Below are 19,032 nucleotides of genomic sequence, written 5' to 3'. Positions count from 1 at the left end.
TCTCATCTATGAAAGATCTAGGTGTAGTCCTCCAAAATAATGGAAAGTTCGATGAGCATATCCAGTTGAAGGTGGGTAAGGCTTTTCAAATATGTGGTTGGATATATCGCACGTTTAAGTCCAGAGATAGCATCACGATGCTAACTCTGTACAAGTCGATTGTCCAGCCACATCTTGAATATGCTTCACCCATTTGGGCTCCATTGAGTTCAGCAGGTTTGCAAAAGGTCGAGCAAGTCCAAAGATGTTTCACTAGGAACATCACAGGATTGAGAGAGCTCTCATATTGGGAGAGGCTAAAAAAGTTGGCACTGAACAATGTTCAGAGAAGGTACGAAAGGTATCTGATATTGTATGTGTTTAAAAGCATCCATGAGATTTGTCCCAACCCAGGATTTAGGGTCAATTCTAGTGACCGTAGAGGCTAAATGTGCGTATTGAGAGCACCTTCAAGTCCTCGAGAATCAAAGCTAGTTCGAACAATGAAGTCCACATCTCTTCTTTCTCGGACTCCTTCATTGTTTAACTTGCTTCCCCTCTAATATTCGTAGGGAGTACGTAGGCCTAATTTATCCGGTAGCTTCTTTCAAGTCAGACTTGCACCAATGTTTAGCTAGCATTTCAGATCGGCCCTACATTCAAGGACTAGCTTGGTCTGCCAAATCAAATTCGTTGGGAGACCAATTATGTGAAGTTTAAAGGGTAAAAAATAGACGCAATATGACTTTTCATTTAATACTACTGGGTATTACATTCCTTCTACCGGTTAGAAAAGCTCGTGAAGAAACAAACCAGAAAAAAATAATCCCAAATAAGCAGATTTTATCAACAATCTCCTTTGGTGCTTGATGCTGACCCAAATGGCCTTAAGCCTAGAATTGTTGAAAAAAAGTCGGAACATTGAAAACATGGAAAAATGACTGGAACAGGTTCGAAAATTGGAACTTTGGTCCATGCATTTTTCCGGCCAAAAAGGCCACAAAAATGTTAAGGTTTTTGTTAGGATGTCACTTTGGTAACCTGCTGTCAGCTAAATAATGTCTAATTTAACTGAGAGCTTGGATTCAAACCATATTCAAATCAGTCAGCTAGGTATTGTCCATTGCTAGCGGGCCAAAACTGGAACAATAAGCTTTCTGTGTGAGAGGCCATTTTGTTTGTTGATGTTGTCCAATTTTGAGGGGCCATTTGAGTTGATACAGTACAATTTTAGGTGGAAGGAGTTGATTTTCGAATCCACAGAGACTTCAGATGTCAGTTTTCTGACATTCATTGAGACATCTAAATTCATCTGAATACTCGTCTTTGAAATGAAGGATTTACCTTTTCTACCATTTCCTCTATTTATTCCTTCGACTCAGTCATCGTTCCAATATATTTGAGCGCATTATCTGTAGAAAGGAAAAAATGGAGCTTTATTGTACTATAAAATGCAATAAATATTCGGCATTCAACGCCTGATTTCTCAAAATGAATCCGCATATTCGCTCAACAGGAAACCTTATCATTACATAGTTCACCAATTTTATAAGATGGTCAGGTTTTCAAGATTTTACGGATTTTACCTAGCCACGGACTGAAATCGTGGCACACGAAACCTAGTAATTCATTGATTTGTTTGTATACACTACATTCTCTGTGGAAAAGTAAAGAACAAACAATCCTCTCAATATAAATTTTTAGTTGCAGTTGATTCATCAATTACAAGCACGTAGTCATAAACAACAATATTTCAATAATAAACAACAATATTTTGCTGTCTCTTCAGTTCCAGAGTCTAAAGTACGAAAGCTTATAGCCAAATTTTCACGCAACCTTTGTTTTTATTTGCATTTCTAACAACACAATTCAAAAGATTGAATGTGAACTACGCTTAGTAATAGCTATAATCCTATAATCCTATGGCGATTATAAAAACAGTTACTCTTCAAATTTCGCACTTCCTTCTCGACTCATGCACACTTTTTGAGTTCAGCGGCGTTACGTCAACCAAGTGTAACGAAAGGTTGTCGTTCCATCATGGAATTGGATCAATCGGTCACGCGTGGTTAGAGGGGTCTTTTGTATGCGTATGAGCCCACAAATCTAATGTCCAGCCAATCGAAAGGGCGAGGCTTGAACCAATGGTGACAGAATTGACACCGGTCATCGTTTGGCCGTCCGAAACAAAAGGGGAAATCACATTATTTCTTGTTGATTGACTTTCCCGGTTTTGCTTTTGTTCAAGCCTCGCTTCACAAGATCTGTAGACGCAGAGAGTGAGAGCCCCAAAAGTGATACGCACAATCTGGAAACGTACGGAATAATGGATTGGGATGGATAATTGACACGAGCTGACTTTCCGTTAATGATCCAAAGATTCATTCAAGTGGACCACATTGGGCCACTTGCCTCTCCCCGTCCCTAAACGAGACAAGCAACGTTTCGGCTCAAATTATGAGAGTGGACCATTGGCGAATTTTCAAAAGACCACCCATGGTGTGCTAAAGATAGGGAGAAGATAGAGACAGGGGCCTCTTTACTTGAAGGATGACGTTTGCACCCGGAGCGAGAATTTTCAGGCCCATCTGAGACAGTGATGTTTAGAGAGCAATTTTTAAGGCAAGCAAGCTCCATCTTAATTTTTCTTACGCTAAATGATTATCTAACAGCTGAACTCGAGTTTTTGTAAGATTAGAAAACTTCAGTCAACGATATGAAGCAAAGTAAAAATATTTGACGCAAACATTTATTGTAAGATGGCTAATCTTTCATTGCTTTAGGATAGGTCTCGTAGGGAAATAGGGTTGAAATCAACACATCACTTTGTGGAGGTAACGTTCAATTTTGATAGTATTTAGAATATATGGGGGAAATTAAGTGGCTCAAAACTACAATGAAAACAAGCAGCTGCCGTGGTTCAAAAGAGCATAGTTATAGACAAGGTGCTGAGCTGAAACAGCAGGGGCTTGTCCGATCAAACAGTATTTTGATATTGAGTCGCGTTAGCAATATGTTGTCAAGCTAAACCAAAAGACATTCGTTTGAATTTCGTAACACAATTCAACTGATTAGTGAAAATATATCAAGTTGGCTTAAAGTGTAAAGTGGGCGTTGGTCATGATGTTTGCCTACAGGATGCGACAACAAAACCCAAAATCATAGCACCAAACTTGATTTTTCACTCCTCTTACTTCACTTCTAAACCAATATTAAAACCTTTTCAATTAGTTGAAATATTTTAGCTTAACATTTTGGTCTCTAGTTAAGGCATATGTTTAATGAGCCAAATAGCCTGGTGGAAAATAGGAGATAGAAAAGTAGAAGGCAAATGCAATATTAGTTTTAAGCAGGTGAAAATGCCTACAATTCACGTGGGATACAATGGAAGATGGCTTGGGTGGTTTTATGGACCAAAGAGATTCGAGTTATGAGCTTGAAGTGAGGGTCCACCTCTAAAAACACCACTGAGCTCGGCCATGAAGCATTTGTTATTTACTTGAGAGTGGTTTCTTGACAGGCTTGTTTTGCATTTGAAAGAACTGCCAATTATAGTGGCATGAAGAACATTTCCATGATTTGCAATGCATTTTTGCACAGTGCTACAACTGGACGGGAATGCAGCTCGATGCGGCAATGGTGAGCAATATACAATTTGAGAGCTTCAAAGACGTGAGGCTTTTTCAGTAATCGTCACTTGCGAAGGAGTGACCAAATAGTTACTTATTGTTTGAATTTTCAAAGAGGATGGTTGTCATTTTTCCGAAAAAAATGACAGTACTTGAAAGAGGCCTAAGCCCGACATTTAAGGAAATAACATCTGCTTCAATGCTAGGACTACCTAAAGAATCATAACGTGATCAATTCACATATACATTTGTTCTCCACCTTGAGGAAACAGGACTAAATGAACCCAGTTCAAGGCTTGTAAACACTAAGGCGCCAAAAAGTGAAACTTAGATTTACGAATGAAGAAACTGAACCTCCGAAAGTGACACGAGATCATGGATGCATGAATGAATATTTTGTTTAATTAGATGTCTTGAATTCGTGTCTGCAGATGAGTCAAAAGATACTAAATGATTCATGGATTTGATCTTTACAGCCTCTGTAATATTGTTGTTCAAGTTGTCCGGTAAATTAAAGGAACGATGGTGAATGCCATCAAAGTATCATTAGATTGCTTTGTTCAAGAGATACTTCTTTCACAGGAACTTGTTCGCATCAAAAGAAACAAAAATGTAATCATTATCAAGGCACTGATCAATTACGATTGTCCACCACAAATGACTTCAGTCACGATTTAGAGTGGGGAATGTGTTGGATTGAGAGCCATTGCTTGTTCTCTCTGAGCTCATGCTCACGGGGGACCAGCCAATGGACTTGGACAGGCAGATGTCGCTTCTGAGGACTTGAATTTGTCTCCTATGCTTGATCAAGAGACGAACGAGACAGGCTTCGAAGTCGAAACGGCGCAAGTCCTCACATCTCCTAGGCCAATGGGCCGGCCAACCAGCCTGGGAATCTCGTCCCAGTCAGTGGCGGCACCTATGGAAACGAGGCGATCGTCACGTTCTCAAGCAGCTCTGCGGACCCATGAAGCAGCTGCAACAAGAGAGAGGAGGGGACGAAGAGGCGGCGATTCTCGCGCTCTTGAAATCAAGTTGGGACAGTTTTACAGCAAGATCTTGTTAGTCGGCAAAGTTTTTAACCTCTAAGGTGTCTTCATTACGATTCCTGGTGGGGATTGATTCGTGGAATCAGTTAGTGAAAGTGTCAAGTAAAATGTCGTCTTGAGACTGGGCATGCCATTGATTTGTGATAATATGGCCTTTCATCCACCTCCATCGTCAATGATGCCCAATATGCGGTTGATGCATCCACCCACTTCTTTGGGGGCGGGGGTGGCTCCTCCTGGGGCGTTTTCCCTCTCTTCGGGGATGACGGGCTTACCTCCACCCTCCTTGGCCCAAAGTTATCCCGGATTGTTTGCGCGGAACATTTTTGCAGGGTTCCCGCAGAGACATCCGGGACCTTTGATGGAACCAAAAGACGATGGAGTGAAGGACGATCCTAAAGTGACTCTTGAAATGAAGGAGTTGTGGGAAAAGTTCTCGAGCTATGGTACAGAAATGGTGATTACCAAAAGCGGAAGGTAAGAACGAAAATGAATAGTCAACTGTTTCTGGCAAGCACATTCTTTAGCCTCCATGACTGGTTGAGAAAGGCGTCTTCAAGAGTTATGACTAGTTCCACACCCCGGTTCCATTACGCAAAGAACTATTTTTCAGGGTTCCTTGAGCTATACCAGTATAACATCTCAACCACGGCCTGCACATTGCTTGTAGATGATTGTTATTCAATCGCTTACGTTCTTTGTTTATTACAATTTCTAAACCACATTTTCAGCAACAGCTGAAATAAGCAACCCTTGTTTGTATCTTCATGCAAAAGAGTAGGTAACTAAAACATCCGTTGTTCAGATAGGATCGTTGAGTAAAGATCCCACTTCCACTCTGGCTGTTCTTGAGTTTGGCTTACTCTCATTGGATTCAGTCCTTGGGATCCCCGTGGCGAACGGCAATAGGGTTGTAAAGATGTCTCCCTGCCTCCCTCCCTCCTGAGGCTCTTACTGCTTCCAGCCAACCATCTTTCAAGTTTGCTTTTTAAGGGTTGGTTGTTAGAGACAAGACGGCAGCTGATTACTTTTCCCCATATCGTCAGTTATTTGATGGAAAAGAAGGAACAATCTGATACATATTATGCCATGGATATCCATACCCTGACTATTAGTTTGAATACGATTCTCGAAATACCTCTGAACGATTTAACATAAATGAATGGGATGTAGGGAGGGCTTCCCAGGGGGTTGGCAGTCCCAGTTTCATTCATTGGTTCGTACCTCAAGCTGATTTTTGAGACGTTTGAGGCGTTCTTTTCCAGGGTGAAAAAGGGGGGTCAAGACGGTCTTAAGGTTTGGGAATGTTCAAACGTTCCCGCGAAATAATTGCAATAAAAATTCATAGCCTCTAAATCAAAGTGTACTTCAAGTACCTGGCCTCGAGAAGCTTGCCATTATTCAAATTCCCAACTTGAAATCAATGAATTCATGTGTCTAAGAAGCTTGTTTTGGCATTAGCTCACCATTCCCATTGTAATGGCCGCCAGCCTTCTAAGGGATAAATTGTATGTGTTTGAGAGTCAACATTACATAACTGTCGTTATACCTGAACGCCAATTGAATATCCATTAACACTTCCAAGTTTTTCCCAACCCACAATGAACGATATCATTTGTTGTGTTCGAGGTTTCCGTTCGAAATTGCTTTGCTTAAGAATCGTATCCGTCACGAGAATTGACACGCTACTTCATGAAGCTCTGCGTCTTCTAGTCAAGGAACCTTATGGTAGATATTCAATTTTCTTGAATCTAAATGGACGTGCTTCGTCAATGGCTTGACGAATATTCCTGTCATTTTCCCTGTCAACTGTTTTTTTTCTTGAAGGCTTGAAGTAATGAATATTTGCCAAGGTTACCGGTTGAGTTCCAGATTACTTATGAAAGTTTTTTCGTTCCAATGTTTCTTATGGTGAGATATGAAGTGCTTTAAGGTGAAGTGGAATCGGAGGTGGCATTCAAGCATTGATAATCACGAAATTTGAAAACCAAGCTATCGGTCTTTGTTGGTGTTAATGAGCGATGGTTTCAAGTGGGAAGTCTGTGGTTTTGCCTCAAACCGCCTTTGCAGCGGACCTGTAAATAGAGACAAGAAAAATAAATGACGTCGCCAGGTTTTCTTCACTTTGAAATACTTGGATCACAGAGCCACGCTGACAACCAAATCAAATCTCTTAAGCAATTAAAACAACACGCCAAAATCATGTAATTGCCTCCACCTCCTCCTCCTCCTCCTCCATGGTGTTGTACGTCTGTTTTCGATTCAAGCCGTGGCACCAGATCCGACATCAAGAGAGTGTTACTCCCAGCAAACCGTAACTAAATATACTGAGTGGCAAAGGCAAACGCCCCGTCGGATTTTTGTCCCAGACAATTACTTCAAAAACACCATTTTAAGTTAGAGCTCCGTATTTGAAAGGCAATTACTGCCGGAGAGCTAGCAAATCCATGCTCTTATTGTGTGGCGATAAAATCTTCTAGCACGAACCTCATTTCCAACAGGCAAGTTCGCATTTCAATTAAAACTCTATTTAAACTGCATTTTTCGGGACACCTTTTCGCGATGCGTTTTTGGCAATGCCCCTTGACGACGATCCATCCACTTGACTGGCAATTGACCCAATGGCAGGTCTCTTTTAGAACAATGTCCCTCACCTGCTCAACCTGTAAGTGGATGGCGTTACTCCTTCTCTCAGAAAAAGGGCTGCGTGTCTCCATTCCAACGGGGGTCATAAATTGCCAGTCGGGATGACAAGTTCTAGCAATTTTTAGCTCGGGTCAATATCTACCTGATCCTATCGAAGAGGTTGATCACCAAATTGCCCACTCATTATCTCATCCTTCTCAAAAACAAACTTCCTCTCTCTCTCTCTCTCTATCTATCTATCTATCTCTTTTCCTTTTCGTTTATCTCGATGGGATCAACCGAAAATCGCCATTCGCCACCCAGTCCAAATCTGACGCCTGGGCAAGAGTCATCTGAGCTAATTGATTTGGGATGTGATCCTTGCCTATGGCACTCTCCCACTCACTCCAAACGGACAATCATCCATCAAGCCTGCTCTCGGTCTTTCTCGCCAACCACTGCTCTTCCTCTCCAATTTTGACGAGTACGAGGGATTCAATGGTTGTTCCCGGCACGATCTGGTATCAGCTGAGCCAAGGTGACGGTCAGCTTTTTGCAAGTCATCAAGGAACGAGCTAGTCTTCGGCAGCTGGACCAGCCCTCCCAGTCAGACACCTCTTGATTATGTTCGGTTCATCATTGGGCATTGGGGGCGGGTATTCTTGTTTGGCGAGACAGGCTAATGATACTCTCCATTCAATTACCCAATTAGGGTGTCAATTCTTGATTCTTGGCTCCAGCCTGTCAGTCAGTGTTGTATTGGAGGAAACAATACCGCAAAGGCGGTGATGGCGAAACAGAAGACGGAGAAGTGATCGAACCGATCGATTCTCACGATGACCTGCCAGACAGCTTTTTCTTGCCAATGTTTGGCTGTGTTTAGACCTCTCCTAAAGAGTCCTCTTCTAACACGCTTGATGTGAAGCGATGGCCTGGAAGTAAACTCCCGAGTAAATTGACCCTGAACATCACCATACACGGGCACTCCCACGCTACAAAGGCCCTTTGATCGGGATTGGTGTACAAGGATAACGTACTCCGTAAATGGGTACGTCCAAATATGATTTTGGAGAACCAGCACTTTTTCCGTGTGGTCCTTACAGAGAAGCTCCCAACACTCAGAAGGAAGCAGGGAGGGGTCTACGATCAGTACCTTTGTACACAAAAGTAGTGTTGAACTTGAAGAGAGATAGTGATGAGTCCAAGAGTTTCGTCAGAACGAGGGTGAAAAAACGAGTAGTCGCGGGGATTGATTCGAGGCTCCATTCCTCCGAGTAATAGGGATTATCCTTGTCGCTTCCTTTTGGGTTCTTATTTTCTGCCTGACTAGACCTTCCCCAGCGAGTCTCTCTTTCTGGCCCACGTGGGTTGAAGGAAGAGTCGTGGTGATATTTTGCCCCATTTGACACTGGATTTTTAGATCCTTCGTTTTTGGGCTCGGGGTCAGCGAATGGCCTGAAACGTGAAGGTTCCAGTCCGTGAATTCAGACATCAAACGAACGGTGTCTCAAATTGGAATACCACGTATCAGAAGGGGAAGAGAAAGAGCGAGTAATTTATCTTGGAACCCACACAAGGCACCCAAAAATCGCTGGATCCAATCTCACTCCCTCTTCTTTCTGACAATCGACGACGACGTCTTCGACGACGTCCAAATGGATAGCTTGATTTAAATGAAATTTTCTTACTCCTCTATTTCAGACAAATGTTTCCTCAACTCAAGTTTCGTCTGTCAGGCCTGGACCCAAAATCAAAATACATTCTTCTCCTGGACGTTGTGGCAGCAGATGATCTCAGATACAAATTTCACAACAGGTGAGACGTCATCTCAAAAGTATATATCCAAAGTTGCAGACGTCCCACGGGAAATAGACTCCCAGTACCTTATCAAAAATCGGTTTATCAGAAATGGCAATTTGTCGGCATCTCTTGAGCTTCTTTAAACCCATGTGGAATGCAGGAGTTTTGCATTGTGTTATTGTGTTTGAATGACTACTCTGCCCTAATCTGGCGTCACGGATACGAGATGAGCCCTTTGCAATCAATTGCACTTTGAAACTTGTTTGCAAACACTGACGAGTACAAATTCGAGAATTGGAGTCCCTCCCACCCATCTAGATCCTACCACCAAGTTTGAAACCACTGTGAGAGCACATCGGAATTTCGTCTTTGATGTGGTCTTGAAGGACAACAATTACATTGGTGAATGAGACCTAGATGTTTCGGCATCTCTCAAGCGATTCTTCGTGTTCCTTTGAGTGGAAGAATTTGCGATTTAAATCAAAGGAATTCTTGCTTCTACTAATGACATGTACCTAAGCGAGTGCTCAAATAATTGGCTATTTAAGGTCTCTTTTGAATGATTCCAGTCGCTGGATCATTGCCGGAAAGGCTGATCCCGAGATGCCCAAAAGAATGTACATTCACCCGGACAGTCCAGCCACAGGGGAGGTCTGGATGCAAAAGATCGTGTCTTTTCACAAACTCAAGCTTACCAACAACATTTCGGACAAAAATGGACTGGTAAGTTAACTTTGCTTCCTCTACGTAAACTTCTTGTATCATATATTGATTACCGTTTTCTACCCCAGGTGTAATTTGAATCAAAATTGGAGGCAGACAATTCAAATCAATGAGCGTGCTTTTTTTTCTTGTATACAGCAACTCTATTTAAGGCTCTATATACGTAGACCCCAGAATTCTTAGTTTACGTTTTAAGTTAGGCTTGGGCCGGGCCATAAACATTGTGAGAAGCACCTCCTTCAAAGGTGGAGGAGGCCAATGCTTTTTTATCTCCCTCTTCGTGCCGTTGGGCTATACCCTCAAATGAGCCCCTTAACATGGCGTCAGCTCATCTCATTGGCTTGGCCTGTCAATGGCATGATGATATCTTTCTTTCGCTTCGCGTCTTCCTCTGGATTTACAGACTAATCCAAAAATGGAAGGGAGAATCGGGCAAACTGGATCACTTGCCAAGTCTACAGTCACACCAACTAGCAGCATAGCATTCTGCATAGTGTAATCATGGTTGGTGTATGTAGCATGTATCAATTACGCCTTTCCATGCGATAGCTAAGTCAGCAAAGAACAGGGAAGAGAGTGTGGCCCAACCAGTTTTCCAGTGACGCCCATTAGTGGCTCATCGTCCGTGGGCTGAACCGATTGTCCGATTTGGCTCTCACAGACTTGTTTGCTAGTTTTGGCTTTGAAAGTGATAAATCCAACACTTTTTCAACTACCAATCCGAGGTGCAACCATCGTGGTTTTGGATATGGAGCCCTTTCCACATGCAGGTGTGAGGAAACGGGGGTGTTGTCGGCTGATGACAATTTGAGCGACACCCAGGGTTCCCATTGGACTCCGAACTGTAAATGTGGTTCTTTTCCAACGACTGCCATAACTAACGAGTAAATAGGAAGAGTTGGAGAGGTTTGTCGTTATTGATGGCATTGGGAAAAAGCGTGGGTTGTCCTCAAATCGAGCACATCCCTCACATTTATGGAGCGCCATTTCTTCAGGTGGCAAACCTGAAATCCCAGTGTCAGCTGATGAGGAGAGACTCATTTTTAAAGTGGCGATAGGTTCCACCTCTGACTGTGTGACAATGACAGCCCTCATTCGTCATACCAGACACTCGCCTCTTATTGCCGTGATCGTTTTGGTCTGCGCCATTACTTTGGGACCATTTCATCCATGAGGGTTGACGCGCACTGAACAAGGGCGATTCTATCTGGCTATTCCGAGTGATAATTGGATGTCGTCGGAGTGCTTCGAGCTTTAGTTCGACCACCAAAGCATGAAAACTCCTCATCATAAAATATTGCTTCAACTAGGAAGGAGACTTACATAATCCTCATGCTTACTTGGCATACCAATTAGGATGGTTTGAAACTCATCGTGGCATCAAAATGTTATGACAAGCTCAAAGATCGTCGTCCTTCATCAGAGTATTCGACGGGTGGATGCTTGACACTTTCCGATATGATCTCTTCGTATCTGAGATGTGCAGTTTCAAGTCCATTTTGTCAAAGACTAGCTCAAGTATTTGCTTCGATCCCCGAAATCTACCTCTGATGGCATCTTGTCAGGAGTGAACAGAAGCTTTTGATCTATTTCTGTGTCTCTCAAACCGCCAAAAGGAATACGGAGGCCAAAGGACGGTGGTTTCGAAGAATTCCTGGTATTTCGTCATTAGTTGCCTTGTCATTCGGATTTTTTTTTCTCCATTCTCTTGCATGCTTGGAGGTGACCATCAAAGACATCCAGATCCCGTCACCACTAGCACTAACTAACACTTTTATTTGTTTTTGGCCATTGGAGTGTGTGTACTACCAGAGTACCAACTCCTTTGTTTCGAATTCCATCCCCGACCAGATGCTCGCATCACACGTCCAAAGTCAATCATGACCTGAATCAGTCATAGAATGAACTGAACCGGAATCAAATTGAGTTTGAGAGTGCTATAGGAAACTGCCATTCAAGATGCCTTCGATCAAATTCAGTTAAATTAGCGGATTAATCTGGCTGGAGCTGGAAAGAAGGAATGTGATGGTTCTTTTTTTCGCTTGAGAAGGCTCTCTCAGTGCTTCCGAACATGGAAAACCACTCTAAGTGTCGCTCCCAATTGCTCAATGCTCCAAAACCGACCACCAAATGGTTCCGAAGCCGAAAACCTGCTTTTTCAATATCCCACTCTCGTTTGCCGGTTGTCGTGGCAAAGAACTCCTATCACCTGGTTTTCTCATTATTCAGAGTGTCATTTAGTCTTAGAAATACTTGCTTCATGGATGTTGAGATCCAACCAAAGGCTTTGACGACAACAACACCTTTAATTACGTCGTTGTACATTTCCGAAACAACTCTCGTATCTCAGTCCTCTGTCTTCCTGACTTCCCTTTTCTCACTAAAGACACTGATGATGTCTTCTTTATGACCGAAGGGCACCCCCTTGTCGCTCTACCCCTTCAAGCTCAATGATTCCTCAAGTAGAAGAGGAGATTAACCAAATCGCAAAGTCATTGGAGATCAGCACCACTGGGCTCGCTCTAAATTGTTTCTCGACTCGTTGGCGATGGCTTCAATTCAGTCAGTCTGTTGGGGTGGCCCAAGTGCCCTGACTAGATCTGAGGGCTTGGAAAGTGGTGAAGTTCGCGCTCAATCTGGCTTAATGGGCTTGGACTACGGGACTCATTCGAAATTCCGAGACTCGGCTTTTAATTGCCCGACTTGAATTATGACTGGATCATCTCAAATATTTTATCTTGTCAACTCTGAGAGCTTGATAGTGGTGGCTTTTTCGTCTCAGGGAGAAGCCTCCAAGAGCATGAAGCACACCAGGGCCATAACAATCTCTCTCCATTTCATTGTCAGCCAACCAGCCTACCAACCTACCAACCTACCAGTCTGTGAGTGAGTGAATTAGTGAGTGAGTGCGTCCATGCTGCCAGGAAAACAAGAAGACGATGAGAGTTAGTTGCCTTATCATGGGTGTGGAACCAAGCCGTTGATCATTTGCAAACGTTAATGATCCGGCTTTTCCTGTGAAACTCACTCTCTCCGACTTGTCTTTCTGGCAGTTCGTTGTAATGCCTCGTTATGCCATCATTGGCATTCATGCAAAAACACATTGATCCACCTTCAATCATGGCTGGGCTTCATAGCTTATAGAAACTAGGTTACACTTCAGAAACAAATTACCGAACAATCCTCAATTAATCTTCCTCCACCAATGCAAGTTCGCTTGCTTTCCTTGCCGAGTGCCTTGGGCCTGATTAGTTTGGAAACAGCCCAGTCATTAATTCCACTCAATGAACATGGACTCCACGCCATCCGAACTCGTCGAAGTGGTCCGTCTAATTCTTGCTCTAATGCAGGATCTTCTTGGGTTCTTGGGTGCCATTCAAGCCATCAGGCTGATTTAAATAGGCCTGGAGATGGAAGGCAGCGATAGGTCTCGGCAGGACGCAATTGTGACAAGAGAAGAGCCCCAAAGTGAAAACATGCGTATGGTCTTGAGAATGCCGCTTTAAAGCATTGTCATCCTACTTGGTGAAGCACAAAGCGACTCCTTTGGATGGACGCTCGTCAAGCAGGTCAAGTGATGGTGATGATGATGATCTCTGAATACTTACCAGTCATTATGGAAAGCATAGAGCTCCCGTGTTGGCCCATTCCACTTGTGAGAAGGTTTTTTTTAAAGATCCAATCCATCCATCTATACTTGTTACATGCCTCGAATGCTTGTTGATAGAAGAGGGAGGCTTCTGCTTTGGCGGCAGAATTGAAAGGTGACGATAGGAAACCTGACCGCGAGAAACAAGCATCACTGCTAATGCTACCTAGTAGTAGTAATAGTAGCAGTAGCTGGTAGTACGTAGACCACTCGAGTAGGGCCACTGGGTGACGATAGGCACTCAAATGCTACTGGCATTCTGGCATTCTTCTCAGGCTCGGATCTATTGTTCAGGTCACTGTGAGGAAAAAAATGTATCTCGGAAGATTCCAACGCCATGGAGTAATTAATGTTTCTGGTGACCGATGTATACTCTGCATCTTTCGTTCTTTCCAGACGATCTTGAACTCGATGCACAAGTATCAGCCCCGATTCCACATTGTCAGAGCCAGTGATATAATGCAATTACCTTACTCGACCTTCAGGACGTACGTATTCAGGGAGAGCCAATTCATCGGGGTAACCGCCTATCAGAATGAAAAGGTACAATCATCCTCTGCTATTGAGAGCATGTCAACAGTAGATCATGACAAATCAAGACACCCTTTTTCTTTCCTCTTGTAGATAACCCAGCTCAAAATTGATCACAACCCATTCGCCAAAAAGATTTCGTGAGAGCGGAGCCGGGAAATCGCAAAAGAAGTGAGTACAACCTCTCCCCCCCCCCCCCCCCCCACACACACACACACATACATACACGGGTAGCCATTCTCCATGCTTCTTGGAAGCGAATCGACTTAATCTGTCTGAATCTGAAATGTTGATTGCTGACATGTGAGGAAACTATCTCATGAACACCACGGCCCTCCCTCCTGCTAAGTCGTCTGAACGACTAACGAACAAGCGAACAAGGCTCAAGCATATCCTCACAAACAACTGTTTGTGACTCATTCTCCATCTGTTGTCGCCTTTCATTATCTTGAATTCATTATCCGCTCGACGTATATCTTCCCGCCTCAAACCGTCAAAGCAGCGCTTCAAAAAAAGGTAGTCTTTCGAAATCAAAATTCATATAGATAATCACTCCTTTGGTTCTTTTTTATCGGATCGGGATCCTTCACGGGATGTCTTTACATGGAGACATTCATTCACTCCAGGGTTTGTGAAATCGCTAGACTGAATGAATTTCTACAATCAAGCGACATTATACAGAGTGAAACAATGTGCAAAACTCGGCACATCATATCGCGGCTCATTTAGAAATAACTTGTCGCCAGGGAAAGAAGATTCCTAACAATGATCAAAGCGAAGAGATACCAAACGAGTTTAATACCTTGGCTTCGACGATGATGAGCTGGCTGACAACCAACAAATTTCCTGTCAACCCGGGCCAAATGTGCCATCAAACTTTTCAACTTCCTTGCAATCCAAGCAACTCGAATTAAGGGTCATTTTGACGGGAAAATGACGTCGAGGGGATATCAGGATTTCATTTTCCAGATGTTCGTGACACAAACACACTCTCTAGGCCGAGTTTGCCTTGTAGGTACAGGGTGAGGTTTCCAAGAAACAAAAGTTGGCAAACAAATCCAGACATCCGAACAAGCAATCAACATTATGATCAAGCTCTTACGAGTTTTGAAGCTTGAATACGAATCATGGACTGTTTGTTCATTCTAACTCACCCTGTGATATGATACCCAAGTGTCTGGAAAATGTGCTCCGTTTAAGTTGTTGAGAATTTTTGGGTGGCCTCACTCTGTCATCTCAAGTGAGGCGTGGATTCATTCCCTCTGCCTTTGCCACTGTAGAACATGTACTACATACGTAAAGAGTACTACTACTGCAACTACTACTACTACTACTACTACTACTCTTTACCACGCACAGAGGATTCCTCATCGCGAACCCCGCGTTTTGTTCAGTTCATTGCAACCCTAGCCTCGTTCAAACTCGTAACAAATATGCCTAAGCCTGTTGAGAAGCGAAGGGGGGGAAGGGAGAGACGAGACAAAAGAGAGCAAATTTTGTGGCAGCCCACGATTTCACGTCTGTTTTTTTGTCTCCAATTTGTGTAGGAAACCTTTTGCCAACGGTCAAGCCCTTCAAGCGTCTGTCTCTCGATATGGTTCGAACTCAACCAAAAGCGAAGCATCGTCCATCTCATCGGGCCCTGACGAGGACGACGAGGATGAAGGCCTAGACGTCGTGGGCCTGGACCAGCCGGACCTCAAGAATTCAGGTAAGACTTTTGAATCCTCATAGTCATAACCGTAGGTGGTCGAGGTTCTTTTCCGACGAGCTTTAAAGCATTTTAATCACGGGTGATCATCATTGTCTGGGTTTGCGTTCGAAATGACCTTCTCCGGTGGTTGGTTGGAGGAATGATGATGTCTTCTTTATCTTGGAAAGAAGCCACTTCGGGTCGGACCCGAGAGGGAAATTGCAGAGTCGACGTCAACCAACGTGGCTGTTTCGCCCCGTGTCGCTTCAAGTGGGCTTCTGCTATCTTTAGGATGCCCCCGGGACCACCCCGATCGAAAATGACTCTTTCGCCAACGAGATAAGTGTGTGTAATCTGTAACCTTTCAACGAGCCTTGTTACCTCACAACCAGACGAGCCCACTAAGATAGAGCGAAAAGGCAAAGAGTGAGCGAGAATTGAACGAGAGGAGAGTGAGCAGTTCGTAATTGTTGTTGAAATTGAGAGGAGCAATTACCTCTCCTCCATTTTCCGAGTCCAACGCATCTGGGTGGGTCATGTGATGATACAGAGGGAGGTAGCAGAGTGAACATGAGGAATACAACCATTCTCTTACATAAAGAAGTTAGGTGTGCAGTAAGTAGATTTGTTGCAGTCGTAGTAGTAGGCGACAAAAATTGTTTAGACTACTCAAACAACAGAGTGATGATTAAAGGGTATCGGTAACCGGAGCAGAGAAACTTTAGTAAAGGAACGAGGACATGTGGACATCGGTTCTCAACTCTGATCCATGAGAGGCAAGAAAAGAGGGCCGTTTAATTCGTAAAGGCGAGACCGCCTTCCTGAGAATGGAAGTTGGGAGGTGACATTCGTGAGGCGAAGGGCAATTGACTTGAGAAATGGTTCTCCAATTTTCCGGGCTAATCAGTCTCACAAATTCACTTGAAGCCCCCTCTCTTTCTATTTCTCTCGGAAGGAAAGAAAAATGTCTTCTCCTTACATCCATTCTCCGAGTCAATAAACCTACCACTTACCTACAAGATAACATTTAGTCGTTGGTAATGGTCCTCGAGGTTGGTGTGTTGGTTGGTTAGTTGGCTGCTTCCTTGCCGGCTTACCTGCCACCTAAGGTACGAGTGTGTTTGTCGGTATTCCCATTGTTCTTGGTCTCAGCCATTATTTGGTCATGAAAGTGGTAGGACATAAAAGGGGTGAAAAGGAACAAGACAGAACAAGCCATTCCATTTTATCTCTTCTTTGTAGATTCAAACCCCGGTTTGTTGGCACTAATGGGGTCAGGGCGGCACTTGGCTGCCACGTCGCCTTTGCCAACCCTTCCAAGTGGGACCCATTCATCCAAAGCACCACAACCACCTTCATTCGCTGGGAGAAGTTGTGGTAGTCCACCCAAGTCAAAGTCGTCAGCTTTTGATGTCAACTCATTACTGGCAACATCCGTCTCACCCTCGGACCGACTCAAATTGAAATTGCCAACTTCCTTACCCCGGCCCCATAAGACTCCCTCACCAAATTACCCTAGTCCCGGGATCAGTCTTGGACCCCCCGGTCCTCCAGCCCCAACGCAGTCCTTTAATCCTTTTCTGCTTCACCCCAACCTATATCAGCACTTCTTAGCCACCTCAGGGGCGACCCAAGCACCGATCAATCCAGCCATGCTGCTTAATGCTCATTTGGCCTTGGCGGCCCAACAGAATATGTTCTCCATGCATGGAAACAATCACCATGGCCCTCTGGGCCCATTTGGGGACCATATGAGATCGAATCGTTACTCGCCTTATCCCACTACGACATCACCGTCCTCAATGCCCAACATGGGTCGAACCTCGGCTGACCACTCAAAGACCTCAGGCTCCGCTTTCAAGTCCATAGCGCCAAGACTATCAAATTCGCCAGATAACAACCAAAAGGTGCCCGAAAGTAGTGAATCCAGCACCAAAGGAAGCCAAGGGGCCGACGACAAATCCAGTAACATTGCTGGAATGGAGAAACTCGTGAACGGTCTCAATGGTGGAGCCAGCAGTGGTGGCTCTCAGTTTGGGATATCCCACGCCTCAGACTCACGCGAGATCTCAGCCTAATTTTGTTTGTGTTCTTTGTTCAAGTTTAAGATGGAAATACGAAACGAATAAAGCTCGGTTTCTGACGTTGGTCAAGAATCACATTTCTGACCTCATTAGATGAGGAACTTCGATGGCGTTATCACGCGGTGATATCTGGTCAGTAAGTAGATCCAGTGCCAATAATTGGCTCTTACATGAGTTCTACATTAGACAGACCCCGAACTCGCTCCAAAGTGCGGGGCTGACCTCCTCCGAAAGCCATTCCGATGGCACCTCGTAGAGGTCGTTGTCGTTGCTCTGATCCATAACTCGACAACTCGACCCAATGCCCTTTATTTTGCCCGTTGAAGGAGTAGCGAGCGCATTGTGTAAATGCTGCGGTCGCACTAAAGTGAGATGCCATAAAAAGTGACTGGATTACTCTATCAAATCCAAAAGTAACCTCGGCCAATTGTCGTCCACTTTAATATTGTCCCCCGAACGCGTACTTGCAATGCCACCAAGGCAATAATGGCTCGATCATTTATTTCGGGCCCTATTAAGAGCCCACTAAAGGGTGTATCAAATGGCTTTTTGAGCATCGCCAAAGGAGCTGCCGGTCTTAAGTGACATTCCTCGGCTTAGCTACCCAAGAGTCCATTCTCGATTCAGGTTTTACGAGCGGAATGAAAAAACTGATCTCCTTTTTGCAAGAGTTATCCACACAAAAATCGAGTGACAAAAGGCGCCTTTTTCGAAAGTTTCGTTCCAAGTTGTATTCCGAAGTTCGCTACTAAGTAATTTAATAGCGACGACGAGCGTTTCGGCGACAACAAAGTCTGAGATGGAAGCACAAATCCTTTTAAATGAGACACATCATGGCTATTAATCGCGACTTGAGCTGCGCATGTGAATTTCAACTTCGGGAGACGAGAAAAAAAAACAGTGGAAGACAAGGTTGGTTGGCTGGGGGTGAGTTGGTTGGCTGGTTCACCTGAGGAGCTCTGGAGAAAAGGCTTCTTCTTGTCAGTTATAATCCAATCTCTGCTCCTCAAGATATCATCTTGGCGAAGCCTGAAGAAGTGTGTTGACTTGACACTGGCTTGTCAAGTTTGAGATATGGTGCTAGATCCCAAGGCAGGACTCCCATTAATCCTTTTAATCCAATTTAAGCGTTGCTGTTGTCGCATAAGGTAAAGAAAAAACCTTGCTCGACACTACTCTCCTGGGCATCTCTATTCATGTGGAATCCTGTGCATTGTTTGAAATGCGTATTTCTCGATAAATTAACATCTGAGGATGGTCAAAGCAACCC

At 44.0% G+C, this 19,032-nt stretch overlaps 2 protein-coding genes across 2 annotated transcripts; both read left to right on the top strand.

The window, feature by feature from the left end:
- The first annotated feature begins 4,391 nt into the window (after nt 1-4,391).
- Nucleotides 4,392-14,160, top strand: LOC131887443 (T-box transcription factor TBX3-like). The gene is given in 6 exon segments (XM_059236055.1): nt 4,392-5,134; nt 8,984-9,097; nt 9,652-9,805; nt 13,851-13,997; nt 14,079-14,114; nt 14,116-14,160. Coding segments are annotated over 6 exon segments (846 nt in total). The 5' UTR covers nt 4,392-4,784.
- A 758-nt stretch (nt 14,161-14,918) lies between these two features.
- On the top strand, nt 14,919-17,821 carry LOC131886771 (optomotor-blind protein-like). The gene is made up of 3 exons (XM_059235171.1): nt 14,919-14,956; nt 15,533-15,696; nt 16,921-17,821. The coding sequence occupies exons 1-3, from the start codon at nt 14,919-14,921 to the stop codon at nt 17,754-17,756; spliced, it is 1,038 nt and encodes a 345-aa protein (XP_059091154.1). The 3' UTR covers nt 17,757-17,821.
- The last annotated feature ends 1,211 nt before the right edge of the window (nt 17,822-19,032 follow it).

Source organism: Tigriopus californicus, chromosome 9, assembly GCF_007210705.1.
Source record: "Tigriopus californicus strain San Diego chromosome 9, Tcal_SD_v2.1, whole genome shotgun sequence".
Taxonomy (NCBI): domain Eukaryota; kingdom Metazoa; phylum Arthropoda; class Copepoda; order Harpacticoida; family Harpacticidae; genus Tigriopus; species Tigriopus californicus.
The sequence above is the reverse complement of the archived record's forward strand: the minus strand, read 5'-3'. Positions and strand labels throughout refer to the sequence as shown.